This window comes from Pholcus phalangioides, unplaced genomic scaffold, assembly GCF_987345545.1.
Source record: "Pholcus phalangioides strain wild (caught in Gottingen) unplaced genomic scaffold, Ppha-v1.0 ptg000007l_1, whole genome shotgun sequence".
In the NCBI taxonomy this organism is placed as follows: domain Eukaryota; kingdom Metazoa; phylum Arthropoda; class Arachnida; order Araneae; family Pholcidae; genus Pholcus; species Pholcus phalangioides.
This window is the reverse complement of record NW_028301600.1, coordinates 12,665,428-12,681,098: the sequence shown is the minus strand read 5'-3', so window position 1 is coordinate 12,681,098 and position 15,671 is coordinate 12,665,428. Positions and strand designations below refer to the sequence as shown.

The following is a 15,671-nucleotide window of genomic DNA, read 5'->3' as shown; positions in this document are numbered from 1 at the left end:
AGAAATATTGAGCATGCGGAAAATTACGGCGAATGTCGAGCAAATCAGACACACATTTCAGTCGAACATGAACGAGGCAGCTTCAAATGTAATGTTTGGTGTGGTCTTTTACACGACGCTGTGAGAAATCGAGAAATTCACATGATCGACATTTGCTATGTCTTTAAATGTCTGCATCCATGCATAAATTGAAAGCATACTTGGTGAATTTCTATGGCAGATCAGGCGAAACTTTCTTTGCAAGGTAGTTTTCGGTGATCTAGTTTCCATATACATTGCGCTTTCTCTTGCGTGGTCGCCATTTTCGTTTCTTATTACAGATGCCGAGCAACTAGCGCCGTCTACCTCAGGCAACTGATACTAAAAAACTATTTCTCAGCCACCTCGTTGGGCATTGCCTGTTGTGGCGTTGTATTTGTATTTGTTAGATTTCCTCGTTCTTTTTTTTTTTGTCGCAAATTGCATTTCATTTCATCTTTTTATATTTTTATTATTAATTTTTAGAATAATAAAGATCTTTCTCGGACACCCTATATATGGATATACATTAGATCGGTCGGCTCCGTCATTAAGGCTGAAGGAAGCACTGCCCCCCCCCCCGCCGCCCCTGTAATCCCCGAATCTCCGGCCATTATTTCCTACTTTACCCATTAGTTTCACGTCATCGGCGAATTTACTGACATTCTTTCTGATGTTTAATAGAGTTTATCGACTAAAAAGTGTATAGGACTTGAAATAATTCCTTGAGAGATTCTTTTTTTTTTACTTCGTCCAATCCAAAAATTTCCCATTCACCATGATCTGTCTCCTATGACTTTTCCCGCAACCACGAGCATTTTAGGCAATTAAAGATACTATCTTCAGCCTCCATCACGATTTCCTATGAACGCTTCTGGAATTAATCATATCGGTCTCGATCGAATGCTTTTTTGACACATCAACACACTTTTTCCCCAACCTAAGTGCCGTGACTGTAGGAGTAAAGAAGGTAGGCTATACACACAATTTTCCCTGTTTTTTTTTTTTTAATAACGTGATCCTCACGGATTCCCAAGGGATCAGCATGATCCGTCCAGGTAATTTGTTAGTGTTAGTAAACATCCATGCCCAAACTGGGATTCGAACCCAGACCTGCACAGTGAGAAGCTAGTTCCCTAACCACTCGACTGCCAGACGGCAGAACCTATTCTGGTTATCTAAAGGTTCATTTTTATCCTTCAAGGACCTTGGGATAAATATCGTTCTGTCGTAGTGATTTGTTAGTAGATAAAAGTTGTAGGCCTTCTTCCTCTTCTACTTCAATTTCATTGTGCTTTTCATCTTTCCGTGATTCACGCCCACTTGCTACAATCATTAAATGTCTTAAACATGCTTTTGTCTGACACACACGACACTGCGATATCAAAATAATATTTTAACTATTATCCCAACAGTATGGCTGTCTGGTGTTCTGTGCGTTCATGATGATGTCATCTACTTTTTCGTATATACACTGAGTGATGAATGCATGCACTTTGCCTGTTGTGGCCTTGTATTTGTATTTGTATTTTTTGTAATGTTGTGGGTGCTATTAAAGTCAATTTTGATTATGAAGCCGGCTCACATTTGCGTTTTTCGAAACCATCACGATTCCCACACGAAAGTAAAACAGATTTATACAATAGGAATGGATCCAGTTTAGTGATATCATACTTTTTCTTGATATACCAGTTAAATATTCCTGGATTTTGAATCCGACATGCTTAATGTCCAAAATGATTCGAAGATTTTGCGCGAGGACATGATTGATGATCTCACCAAATATTCAGTGGCTGTAATTCCCTTAATATACGAGTGTGAAAATCCGCCCATTTGTCCTAAAAACGGGATGGATGACTTCAGAAATTCGTCTGCAACTCTTTGCTGTTTCTTAAAATTTCAGAAAATTTATTAATCACATAAAAAGTTCAAAACATCATTCTACAGTGGAACCTTCCCTAACGGACACTTTTCTTATCCCTGGTCCCTGGAATAGGGCTTTAATGTATTTCACTCCCCGTTAGCGGACACTCGATAGCAGACAGTAAAATTAGGCACAAACTCTAATTTTTAATCAAGACACTAATTTATTAATTTTGTTCATAAATCGAGAATTTATCACATTCAACGGTGATTATATATGTATAATCCGAAGCTCGTATTGGTAAATATGATGATCCGTCAATTAATTAATTGATTAACTGAACATAGCTACGGTCCATGATGGTGATTCCGAATGGTAATGTATATTTTGTTCGCACTTGTTGCTACGTGTGAGGAAAGCCAACATTGCAAGACTAATAAATGGTTTTTATATAAGTTTTTTATCTTCACACACACACACACACACACACACTTAATTTAAAATTCAATTTTCATTGAAAAATACGTGTAGTGCACGTATCATGTAGGAATAAAAAAAATTAATGAAGAGAAGAAAAGTTATAAATTTTTCCATATTTATTAAACTTTCCATTTTTATTTGGGAATTATGCATAATCGGCAGTAAAAGTGATAAATAGAGTGAAATTTAATCAAACTTTATCGAGACAATTGGTGATTATGCGTAACTACCTCACTGATGTATTCACTTTTACACACACATAGTAACATACACATTTTAACATTAAAATTTATAGGAACCAACTGCGAACGAAGTCAAACGTCGTATAAATGTTCAAGTCGTATAAACGATGTTACACTGCGCATCGTACCTTCCCATTAGCTGACACTCCCCGTTAGGGGACAAAATATTTTGGTTCCATGGGTGTCCGTTACCGAGAGTTTCTACTGTATTCAGAAATAACAAAAAATATAGCGTCTTTTATACAGTAAAATAACCATTTCTGTTGACTTATAAAAGCATTGAAGAAAGATAACTTTTCATCACACAATAATTGTTATGGTTGTGGAAATCGTATAAAAATAAAAACTGGACAAAATGTATGTCAGCGAAGATTTTGATTCGTTAGTTGTCTAACTGGTGAATCACTGAAAATATTCGTACAGACGGATCGTTACTAACCGATTTCCTGGGGGATAAAGACAGGTCATTATGGTTACTTACAACGAATGAATCCTTCGGCTATAACAAAAATATGCCATATATATATATATATATATATTGCTCCAAATATGTCAGAAGGAAAAGGAGTTATTCGAGTGGAACACTAAAAACATGTTATTCCTTTCCTGTTACAACCATGTCTTTCTCGACCATTGTTATTTAGGGAAACTCAAAGCCTTATAATGGTACATTAAGCACAGTTATCATGGTTGAAAGTTACTTATTCGAATTTCAATAACAATACCTCGTTAGCTTTATTAGTTTATTGTGCGATGATTCAAAAAAAACTCAATTTATTCTAATATGCCCCGAGCATAAAACATTTACGCAAACTGAATTTATTCTGCAATTTTGGCAACTGGGATGCCACAGAGCATTGCGGAGGTGGTTACAAAAGTAGATCTGAAACGGTTTAAAAGAAACAAAACAAACTTTTTCACATTTGAGATGACTTCATCGGCTGGTGCGGGAATTCGTTATGTCTACGTGGAATGATATTGTAACTAAAAAACTGCGCATGTGCAAGAAAGTGCAAAATGAGTCCCACATGTATTCTGAGCAGTTGGTGGAAACTACTAACTTCATCAACATGCCTGTGGGGAAACATTCGTCAAACAAATTAGTTAAATGTCAGAACGTATATTTTGAAAGTACGTTGGGTCTATATAACGTTATATTGTCATGCATGTAATGCTAATCCATGTTCTAATGGTGCTTATATCTGTCTTCCTTATTTTGAAGTGAAAAGGAGTTGAATTTTTCGTGTTATGTATGTAGAGTGTTAGAGGTCCGCTTGCTCTCTTAAGAGTCTTTTCCAAACGGTAGATCGGCTCGCATTCGCAACTTCTCGTCTTCCACCACGAAGGTTGCCTTGCCATCAAGTTCCGTGGGTTTGATCGTGGGGAAGAACATTGATAACAAGTTCTTCTCCGCAATGAGCCTAAGGCAACCACCAATAGAGATGACACTTTCATTTCCAATCCAATTTCATCGGTACTAAATTTGATTCTGCAATTTTTCAAATACTGGTTATAATAATAAATATTGATTTAGTGCCTATAATTTTTTCATCTCAAATTCGATAATTCTCTGAAGATGATGTCACTCTCCGCTATTACCATGAAGATTTCAACAGCTGGCTGATACGAAGATAAATCCAGGAAAGAAAATTCAACTGGCCTTGCGGGGAATCAAACCCACGTCCTCTCACTTGCCGGGTGGGCGTCCTAGACCACTAGACTACAAAGCCAACGAATCGCCTTTCCTTAGAGATCGTATGCGCTGAATGGGGGCCGTACATGTACAGCCAGACCTAACTCAGACAAAAGCTCATAATTTCTGACACTGCCACCAGATGACGACTTAAGTGAAGATTATATCACTCTCCGCTATTACTACTAAGGGTATGCAGATAGTGCGGGCGTGTTTCCGATTCTGGAAACCCGCGTCGTCTCTGATTAGTTAAAAACCTGAATTTTTAAACTTTTTTAGTTTTCAGGTTTCGAACGACTAACGTGAAAAATTTCTTGGTATTTCGGATTCCAGCAATCGGTCGCGATCGGACCAATCGGAATGGGGAAACGCTCTGTTCATTTGCATAGCGTGTCACCGCTTTGCGCGGACCGGCTCTGAGAAGCAGGAAAATTCCCGGGAAAGACAAATTCTTTCCGGTTACAGATTCCGCGCGAGTCGAACTAGTATTTGAACTAGATTATGAGCGATAAATCAGTGATTTATTGATTAACATAAATTGATATTTGTCAATTTTCTTTTGAAAACTCAAATTTAGTACTCCGGTAAATTTTAAATTAGTAATTTGGTAAATTTGAAAAATATTGAGAGAATCGTTCAACATCAATTAGGAAAAAGATGACGATATTCAACCACTTGTTTTGTTGTTTTGTTTTTTTGGATAAGAACTTAAAATATTTTTTATAGTTATAAAATAACTATATATACTAGGCATATATTTGGTTTTTCCAAAGGCGGTAAAAACCCATCAAATGTAAATATCATACCGACCCTACAGTTGGCATGCATCAATTTTGTGATCTGAAGGGATTTTCAATCCCCCAAGCCCATCCAACATATTGATTATTAACTGCTATTAGCCGCTGTGGTGGTCGAGTGGTTATAGTGACGGACTCGCGATGCGAGGATCCGGGTTCGAACCCCACAGTGGTGGTCGGCTGAAGTTGGTTTTCTGTGGTTCCCAACTTCAAGGCGCAAATGCGAGCCTATCTCCCCGTTAAAAAGTCTCGCCACAGAGAGCAACAGTCCTACAACGATAAATCATTCAATCATAACACTTCACTCATAGTCAGAAAAACTAGTGGCAGATGGCAGCACTACACATAACAAGCATTACGGAGAAACAAAAAAACTTCACGTCAGGTTTCACTACACGTACATTCCCGCATGTACCGATTCGTTGGGGGTTCCGCGGGGTAGCAGTAGTAGGTAGGGCCTCCAAAAAATGGCTCGGGGATCCATGATGTTCTTAAGTCAGCCACCTCGTTGGGCAATTTGCCTGTTGTGGCGTTGTATTTGTATTAACTATAAATATCATTAATTAAGGAATAAAAAAAAAGTGATTACGTTATTATTAGTTATTCAACTGAGCCTCTTCCCGAAGAAAGTTTACTGGGCCTAGTTTGGAAGAAATAATAAATTCGAGAGATCTCTCTCCCTCCTTCATGCTTTAAGGTAAGGGTGACCAAGAGCTCGCCCGCGGGCCTCCGACAAGGTAAAATTATCAAATCAAAATTAATAATTTACAAGTTGTTAAATCAAATTTGTGACCAATATTCGAGCTATTCTCGTTCCAGCAGCGGAAAACTACTTAAATTCATTATTTTCAGTGACGAAAATAATTTACTATGTTATCGCCAAGGCCCGGATGGTGTTGCTCTAAAAATCCCGAAAAATAACTATTAAAAAATGCCCTAAAAATTAGAAAAAAAAATTTCATCAAAATAATAAAAGAAAGTTCTTTTGAAAAACCAGAGTTGTGTTCGAATGTCGAAAGAAAAAGTTTTGACGGCATCAAAATAATTTTATGTACATTTTTTTTTTCTCGTTTAAATTTCATCAAAAATAACAATTTTTCTAATAAGCGCGTTATAATTCATGAATCGGTTGGGAACATTGGCGTTCTGACCCCCACAAGAGTGGGGCTGACAGGGCTCCAACTTCGGGGCCTGAGACCATTCTTATCATTTTTTGTAGTTTTTCCCAAGAAATTTGCGAACGAGATGCCAGTGAAGAATTTAATCGGAAGGCGCTGTAACTAGATGTGGGGACCATGACTGGCATACTGGGGAAGGGGAAATAGGGATTTTTTTTCCAGTGAAAAACGGAAAAAATGAAACTTCCGTCGGCCCCCCCCCACGAGAAAATCCCGTGTATGCCTATGGTTAGGAAGCCAAAGAAAAATCTTTTATTTTATTTTAAAAGAAATTCAAACATATTTTTTCATAAGTGTTGAATGCGCACAATCGATATTCATATTAGTTTTCTCAATCTTTTCCATTGTCAAAAGATGTGAAAAGTTATCGTTAAAATGCCAAAATGTGCCCCAAAACTAAAAAAAATGCCCTAACAGTAAAAAAACCAGAACAATGCAAATGTCATCAACATTCGGGTCCTTGTTATCACATACTCCTTTGCAAACACACAAATTGCTTATAAAGATTGGCACATGGGCAATTTGTTTTCCTATTTTTTCTGCCACCCGTTTGGCGAATTTCCTATTTTCCCAAAATAATAATTGAAAAAAAAATTGGAAAAAATGTTTCATTTGTGAGAGAAATTAAAACTGGATAAATTTGATGAAATAATTTGCAAAAGAAACTAATTTTTTATGCATTACATGTGACTGGGAACGCAACCAAATGAGCAATGAATATGTTTTTGAAGATGAAACGGCCACTTGAGGCTCTGTGTGCAGCCTGGCACGTCGCGGCCGCTCGAGGAAAATAAAAATAAAGAACACCTAAATTGAAGGAAATAAAATTATAAATACTTTTAAATAAGCAAAATGAATCAGTAACCTTGATGAATGAATAAAAATAGGCCTATATCTTACAAATTATATACCAGAAATGGCTCCGCGAGTCAAAAAACGGTGAGAACCGCTGCTGTATTGGCAACTCTGGAATCAAAACTGCTTTTTTTTCTTTACGTCAGCATTTTTTTTTTCGCTTTTTTTTCCTTCCGCCGGTTTGACGGGTATAAAAAAATATATACAGTATAAACTACAGCAGCCGAAAACCGGCTCGCACTATGTGCACCCTCTCGGCTCGAGTAAACCATGCCTACTACCTAGATAGGAAAAAAAAACACGCGTGCACTATGCGCGTACCCTACGGTTTCTGTCCTGGATTTATCTTCGCATCAGCAGCTGTCGAAACTTTCGTAATTCGATACTTTGCTTCAAAAAAATTGGAAATAGATCTTACGTAGGCATTTTGCGTGCCTAATGCATTTATTCCGGAATCAAATCTAAGTCTTCAGATGCATGAAACAGAAATTCGTAACGGCGAAATAATGAAATCAAAATACATAACTGCGACCTAGGTACTGGTTTTATACTGATATCAAACTGATAATTTCTAAAAGTTCTTAAAAGCGTTTTTAAAAGCTTTTATCTTCTATTGATGATTCAACTGTAGAAAAAATACACGCGTACATTACAACAATTTTTAGCGGAAAGTCTATCAATTGTACAAGTATAAAATTGAATTCCCAGTCGATTGAAAAAATACATTATGAACTTTGACACTCTTTTGATGTTGTTTTATCGTAAACTATATAGATCGAGAAAGATCAAACTCTCGTACATTTTTGATAAATCTCAATGACTACTTCTTGAAGAAAAAGGTTAGATTTTTTTTTTAAATCAAAATTTATCCTTCGAGAAACTTTTATTTTCTTTCCTCCAGGGTAAAAAAGGAAAAGACGAATTCTTTTCCTATATATACGTTAATATTAAAGAAAGTTTAAGCCCGCACATAGCTTCACTGACGATTCCAGATTCGAAAATTTCAAATTCCCAGTGCAGCTGCCATTTTGAAATCAAAATTTTGGTGTTTCCACAAAACAGAATTCATAAACTTTTAGAAATACACAAACGTCGAGCATAAATTGCTCAGCGATTACCATAAAGCGTTTCTTGCCTGGAATTTCTGTTAAAGAATTTCAATATTGAGAAATAACCACAAGAACATTGTGGATATAAAAAGTTTTTGTTTATATCTTTGAAATTTTATTTCCCTAAATTATATTTATTTTAATTAAAATATTTTTCTAACACATTCTATTATACGTTAAATAAACATGCTTTCTCTCTCGGAAATGTTTTTTCAATGCATGTTTAAATTTGATCTTCATATACTACCTTGTTTATCCAATATCTGCATTATTTTGTTCTTGTTTTTATCTCATTATTTGAATATAAATAAATATGACAAATGACTGTTTGTGTTTACTGAACATCTAAACAAAAGAAAATTTTGCGGTTTTATTTGACGCTAGATATTTTTGAATAAATTTTTCTGAATATTATTAAATGTATCTCTCTAAAAATAAATGGTACGCAAATACCGATAGAAATACTTATAATATTTTGATTAAAATTTATGTAAAATAAAACAGCTTTTTCGTTCGACAAATTTCGGTTATATTGCAGGACATCTCTTTACCTTTTGCAAATATTCAACGTCAACAATCATGTTAAGTTATTGATAATAAAGGATCCGTATATTTTTGCGAGTTCTTTTACTATATTGACTTAAGATCAAGCTTTACTTTAGCGATGAACAATTTCTTCGAGATATTTCATTACAAATTCACGAGGGCAGAAGAAAAACCATAAATAATTAATAAGAAATCAAATGTTCTGTTCAGTAACTTTGAATAAGGCATGAACTTACAACTCAGAAGACGATGAGCGTTGCTTTCAATCGAGAGTCATTATTAATTCATCATTAAGAGATTTTCTGATTTTTAGGGATTGACCAATTTCAAAAAGCAAAAGCATTTCAAAATAAACATAGCAAAATTCAAACTTCACAATAACAATTCGGTCAATGTTTGGGAAACTCAAAGTTGTGCACCCTAATTGATTCGATTATAATTTTTCTTATTCAATCAAATAACTTATTTAAATGAGTTACATATCCACAAATAATCCAAGAAAAGTAATGTAAATTAATGCTGGATCTTCACCGGCGAGTGTCTTGAATTATTATTCCGATTCTGATGTTCATGATATAAATTATCTTCATGGATATTCATTTATTTTTCTGTCTAATTAATTATACAAAAATTTCCAAGTTGTCCCGGTTTTCTTATGCTATAATAGTTATGAGGATTGCATCGAAAATAAATTAGAATAATTATAATACGTGAGTGGTCATTTGGAATATTTCTCATAATGCTGTAAAGCATTAATTGCTTTTGTTTTTCTATTACAAGCATATATTTTAAGAAATTTTATATTATTTAATTTCTTTTAGATCGGTCATTTTAAGCGTTAAAACGTAAATTCGACCAGAACCCGCGCACAGTGTAGGTGACCCCGCTAGACAAAGCATTTCAACCTGAACCAGGGTTTAGTGAGCTGCTAACTCACCTTCCACGCAGCATTTAATTTTACAAACAAGCATTAATCTTATTTGCTTGTTGTATGGCAAAAATACTGCAGTCATTTAATTTTATTGTCATCTAGTACGTAAAAATAACTAGAAGTAATTCACTGAGAATTCTAACTTTTTCAATTCATCAGAAGATAAAATACTCCCGTAATACAATTTTCACGGCATATAGGACTTACTTGCTAAGAAGTTGTCATTACATGTAACATGAGCTACAAGTATCAAATAAGTATAGCCTTGGCTGGAGATACGGGGGAAGAGGAGGGGCACCTTCCAACATTGAAACTGTGTGCTGTATATATTGATGTAACCTTCCAATATTGAAACTGTGTGCGGAATATATTGATATAATCATTATCGTGCCCTCGGAGAACTTCACGTCTATTTGCGCATATGATTACCACACAATATACAGTGAAACCTCGCTACAACGATACACGATATAACGCTAAATCCCTCTGCAACGATGTTTATTTCAAATCTTGTTTTGAATCATCTATACTCTAATGTTAAACCCCCCTCCCGATACAACAATATCCTTTACCACGATAAACCCCCTCTATAACGATATGTTTAGGAGATTTTGAGACCGCTCCAACTATATTTTCTTACATTTTGCTTGAAAAATATCATTCAGTATATTTTTAAACTTATCGCAGATTTTGGTTCTCCGAGGATGTCTAATGATATAAGTATTTTGTATCACCTGGATCACCAAGTGTTTTTTACGGTTTCGGTATCGCTACTTTTTTGTGATACACTAATGTATACCACGAAAAATCTCCAAACGCGGAGCAATGCATCTAACTGAATTTTATCAGATAATCAACTAAATTTGTTTTTGCGGCATATCACTCAGAAGCACATTTTTTGGTAGTACTAACAACGCCGATTTAGAAAAGATGCCAATAGCAGCATAAATTTGATGACACGTGATGATAATGTTGCCTCTCAATATAACGATAATCCCTCCACAACGATATTTTCTTGGTCCGCAGAATATAGTTATATTGAGGTTTCACTGTATGTCACAAATATGAAGAAAATACACAGTGAATCCTCGCCACAACGATATTTTTTTAAATCTTGTTTGGAATGGCCTATACTTGTAGTCTAATGTTAAACACCTTTCGATACAATACCTTACTGCGGTAAATCCATTACAACGATATTTTTTAGAAGATTTTGAAACCGCTACAACGATATTTTTTCATATTTCGCTCAAAATAATCTTCAATACATTTTTAAGTTCTTCACGGTTTCTGTTCTTTAAGGGATGTTCAATACCATTTATGTTTTGCACTATCTACCCTCTTAGTGTGTTAATGGAGTCACCATAAAGCTACTTTCTCAAAAGTGCTGCTTCCAAACTTCTATACAATGTGGAACAACGAATTGAATTTCATCAATCAATTATAACCTTTTGTTGCAAACAAAAATGCCAAATGCATTTTATGTTGGTACCAACAACGCTAATTCAGAAGAGATGCCAGCAACATAAATTTGGTGGTGATAGATGATAATGCAACTCTCGTAATAACGATAACTTTTTATAACGATATTTTTTCTTCATCCACAGAGCATCGTTATATCGGGGTTTCACGGTATAAGTAAAAAAAAATGGAGTCACAAATACATGAACTACGAATTTCCTAAAAATAGATATTTGGATAAATTCTGAAGATGTTATATTTTCTTAATTTCCGTTTCTGCAGAACATTGCAGACCAAAGAAAACTAAAATGATTCAGTTTTATTCAGCGAAAGCTGAAATTTTTCGAGGAAACACGCAAATTGACATTCTGTAATAGATTACAAATAAGTTTTTTTTATTATTTATGCAAATCAAATTTTTATTTTATTTTCCAGCTGCTTCCTTGAGAAATTAAGTGTCACGAACTCTGAAGTCGATTTTTCAAAAAAAATGACTAAAAAATATTGCATTAAATTGCAAATCAAATGCAAAAAAAGTCGTATTAATAGATTAACTTTTCCGTTTAAAATAAAAGAAAGAAATAATGAATATAGTGTAAACATATAGAAGAAAAAACAATTTCAACACGATTTTCTCAGATTACAGTTTTTGAGATCATCCGTAAGATTTAAAAAAAACCTACCGCATCAAAATTTCTGAAATTTTGAAGAAATGTTTACACGACATATGTTGGTAAAATGAATCTCGAACTTGGATATCTGACAATTCATTAAAGTTTTATGAATTTTTAATGTTTGAAAAAAAATATAAATTCAAAAAATCAGAATTCAACATTTCTCTAAAAATATACTTTCCATTTGAAAAGTTTCAAAATCCGGGGTTTATTTTACTAACACATGTCGAATAAACATGTCTGCAAAGTTTCAGAAATTTTGGTGCAGTAACTTTTTTTTTAAAATCTCTTACGGATGAGCAATCTGAGAAAATCGCGTTCAAAATGTTTTTTTCTCGTATACGTTTACACCAAGGGTTCTCAACCTGGGCCATATGGCCCCCTTGTGGTCCTGGGATATTTTAGGGGGGCATACCAGAAAATCAAGTGAAAGGGGAGCCCTGACAGGTTCCCGAGAAGGCCACAAAAAGATGTGAGAGGAAAAAAAGACTGAAGAAGTAAAGAATATGAAATATGGTGGGAAAAAGGTGTGCCTACTTCAGAATCCAGCAGAGTTGCCATAGAACCTGTACCATCTCAAGAAAGAGGTGATGTCTACTTGGGCAGGACTCTGGGTCCCATGGCCATAGGATGCCCACATGTTGAGGTGTGGCGCTTTGATCTTTGCAGGTAAGTACGTAAATGTGTAAGCGCTTACTTCCAGCTAAGTGTACAGCCGCAAAACATAACTTTACCCAAGGGTGGCGAATGATGTTGAAACTGACCTGCATAGAACCCTTGGAAATAGAAGGAAACTCACTGAAATCTAGCTCAGCCCAGGGTAGGCTCGAACTCTGGGCTATATGCCGGGAGGGGCAATTTATTGTGTAGTTTTACCTGATCATTCTGTATTTTATAGGACACATCGATTTTTCCGATATAATTTGATTCTTGGGAAAGAGATGATCACCCGGGGGGGAAGCGCCATTTTCTGCAAGTGGCTCCCGGGGTCCAGAGATCAATATTTTATTTTAAAAAAGTTTTGTTTGTTATCAATTTTTTTAAATTAAAAATTTAATTCATCAAGTAGAAAGAGTCCCACTCCTGGATGGGGGTGGCGGCTGGATAAGGCAAGGGAGCCATGGGAAGAAAATATGGTATAAATTGAGCCGTGGGCTATAAAAAGTTGAGAAACACTAGTTTACACTATAATTCATCATTTTTTTTTATTTTGATAGAACAGATTAACCGATTGGCACACGAATTTTTTTTCATTTGATATGCAATTGAATGATATATTTTTTAAAGTCGTGTGTGAGAAATCAGCTTCAGGATCGTGACACCCCTTAACCTGTGGGAATGGAACTTTTGATTTTTCATTGGTATAGACCAGTGAGTCCCAGCGTGGGCGTTAACACCCCCTGGGGGGATAGAATGTTCCAAGGAGGGCAGTAGAAGCTATGGGTATAACATAGGATCCTATGGGTTGGATTACTTTGGGGGGCGATGGGAGAAAAAATTTCTGAAGAAGGGGGCGATGGGACAAAAAGGTAGGGAAACTATGGTATAGACAATCCAAAACAGGCAAGAGACAAGTAAGATGACCACCAGCGTAAGTCCCCTTCCCCCAATTTTTCAAAATTAAAAATTTCATGATTGGATAATAGAGTGTCTTTTGCCAGTTTGTTTAGTAACTTTTTCAAACAATCCAAAAGCCGATTGAAAATTTAAGTGACTGAAATGATATGGATATGTTATGGTAAATGTGTTATGTAATGGTTAATGGTAAATGTATATGTAAATGGTTATATTATACATAATAACTGGTTGTTTTGCATACTTACCAATCATCTTGGTAAGGTTAATAAATTTATCACTTTTACCGGCGAATATGCATAAACTTTTATTTTCCTTTTATGCCTTTATCTACGATTATACATAATACCCTAGTGTAGTTGGTGAATTTGATAAATATGAAAAAAATCCAAAGGAATCTAATATGTGTGACGAATATAGTCGGACCCCGATATAATGATAACAAATTTTAACGATCACACCCCAATATATTGACACAATATATGTATGACTTATCAGGTATGGTATATCATTTAGTACGATTCATGTTTACCAACGACGCAACGCATTTTTTTTATTTATATAATCACCGATAAAAGTGATGAATTTTGGGAAATTTATCAAACTTACCAAAATACTTGATAAGTATGCAAAATAACCGGTTATTTTGTATAATAACCGCATTTATCACTTTTATCGTAAGAGATATATTCTTATAAAACTAAAAAGTTGTCAACTTATACATATATACAGTACATGTGCATGAAAATACTAGCGTCTGACATGTTAAACGACATAGTTAAGTTATCATGCGATCATTATCACGTAATCATCATTTTCAAACCATGCTGAATATTCAAAAATAGTTCTTAACTATAATAAAATATAAAAATATATCTAGTATGTGTAATACACTATGTAACGTAAAATAAAATCACAGACCTTTCCGACGAAAGTGTAAAATCGTAACAGAAAACTATTCGGCTATATATTTTCATAATTTTTAACAAATTAAGTTTCTCTTACCTCCACAATTTTTGTTTCCACACACAGTACTCATGTCATTTAAACTCTCATGAAAAGACCATAACGTGGAAAACGAAACAAATAACGCAAACTTTTTTAAACATACACAAAAATATTTTTAATTTGAAATTTTTCAAGTAATACTCATTTTTGTATATTTACTTAACATTTCCCAAAAGAAATGAAATAAAAATAAAAATTTATCATCACACGTGCCTCAAATAATAACAAACACGAAATATTTAATGAAGAAATTTTACGTGAAAATTAGTTTAAATTTTTTCCCCGCGATAATAATTGCTTCTTTTTTTTTTCATGGAATTCGTGAGATGAAATAAAAAGTTTTTGTTCTTACCATTTTTGTTGAATATCTTTTATTTTATTTTTGATGAAGCATGAATGAATACGGGGAATATAAATTCGGCCATCAACCGCGAACGCAACCAAGAAAGAAACTGCCTCAATCCGCTTTCGTTGAATCTTTCTCGGCTCTGAATCTCGTCTTCATTCGCCAATCCATTTTCTCGGTTTTAACTTGGATATCGCCAAACCAGCAATAAAACCATATTGGATATTCCACGTTGCACCTGAGCTGCTCTTATCACCTGTCGCCAAGTTTCTCGGATAATCGGAACTCAGGTACGTTCGGATTAGCGGTTTCACCTTTTAGCGGCCGATGTCCCCAATAGGTTTTATTAATACGAAAAAATATATATTTCTTCGATGAAAGCACTTGTTTTTTTTCTCTCTCGATGGCATGAGATTCCAAAATTAATTTACAAAATAAAAATTTATTTAATTTCAGCACTTATGACATTTTTTGTAACACTTTTTTTGACACTTCACAAATTTTCCAAAAAAAACCACATTTTTTCGAATTTTTCAATTTTTAAATACTGTGAAATTTTTTGCGTCTAGTTGCGTTCAAGTTTTTGTTCTACCCGTAATAAAAATATTTTAAAATATAATAAATATTTAATAATAAATATAGTAAATATTTTAATATATTAATATATTTTAAAATATACTGCTGACAGGCATTATACATGCTAATGTTTTCAATTTTAAAATGCTCTTTTCTCAAAACTGATTTTTTTGTTAGATAAGGAACATTTTTTCGTTCACCACTGATTCAAATGTCTTGAAAATTTGTGTGTGTCTCAACGCTATGGTGTTACATACTTTAACTAATACTTTAACGCGAGTATGTTTTATTAAAATCGTTTTAAAAAATTCTATGTCA

The 15,671-nt window shown here is 34.5% G+C and overlaps 1 protein-coding gene across 1 annotated transcript in view; it reads right to left on the bottom strand.

Moving 5' to 3' along the window:
* The window catches only part of LOC149084930 (guanylate cyclase soluble subunit beta-1-like), a 74,818-nt gene extending 59,960 nt beyond the window's left edge, over positions 1 to 14,858 (bottom strand). The window contains exon 1 of the mRNA XM_089233868.1: positions 14,784 to 14,858. Coding sequence (XP_089089994.1) covers positions 14,784 to 14,786 — 3 coding nt within the window. The 5' untranslated portion in view covers positions 14,787 to 14,858. The remainder of the gene's footprint in view (positions 1 to 14,783) is intronic.
* Between the last annotated feature and the right edge of the window lie 813 nt (positions 14,859 to 15,671).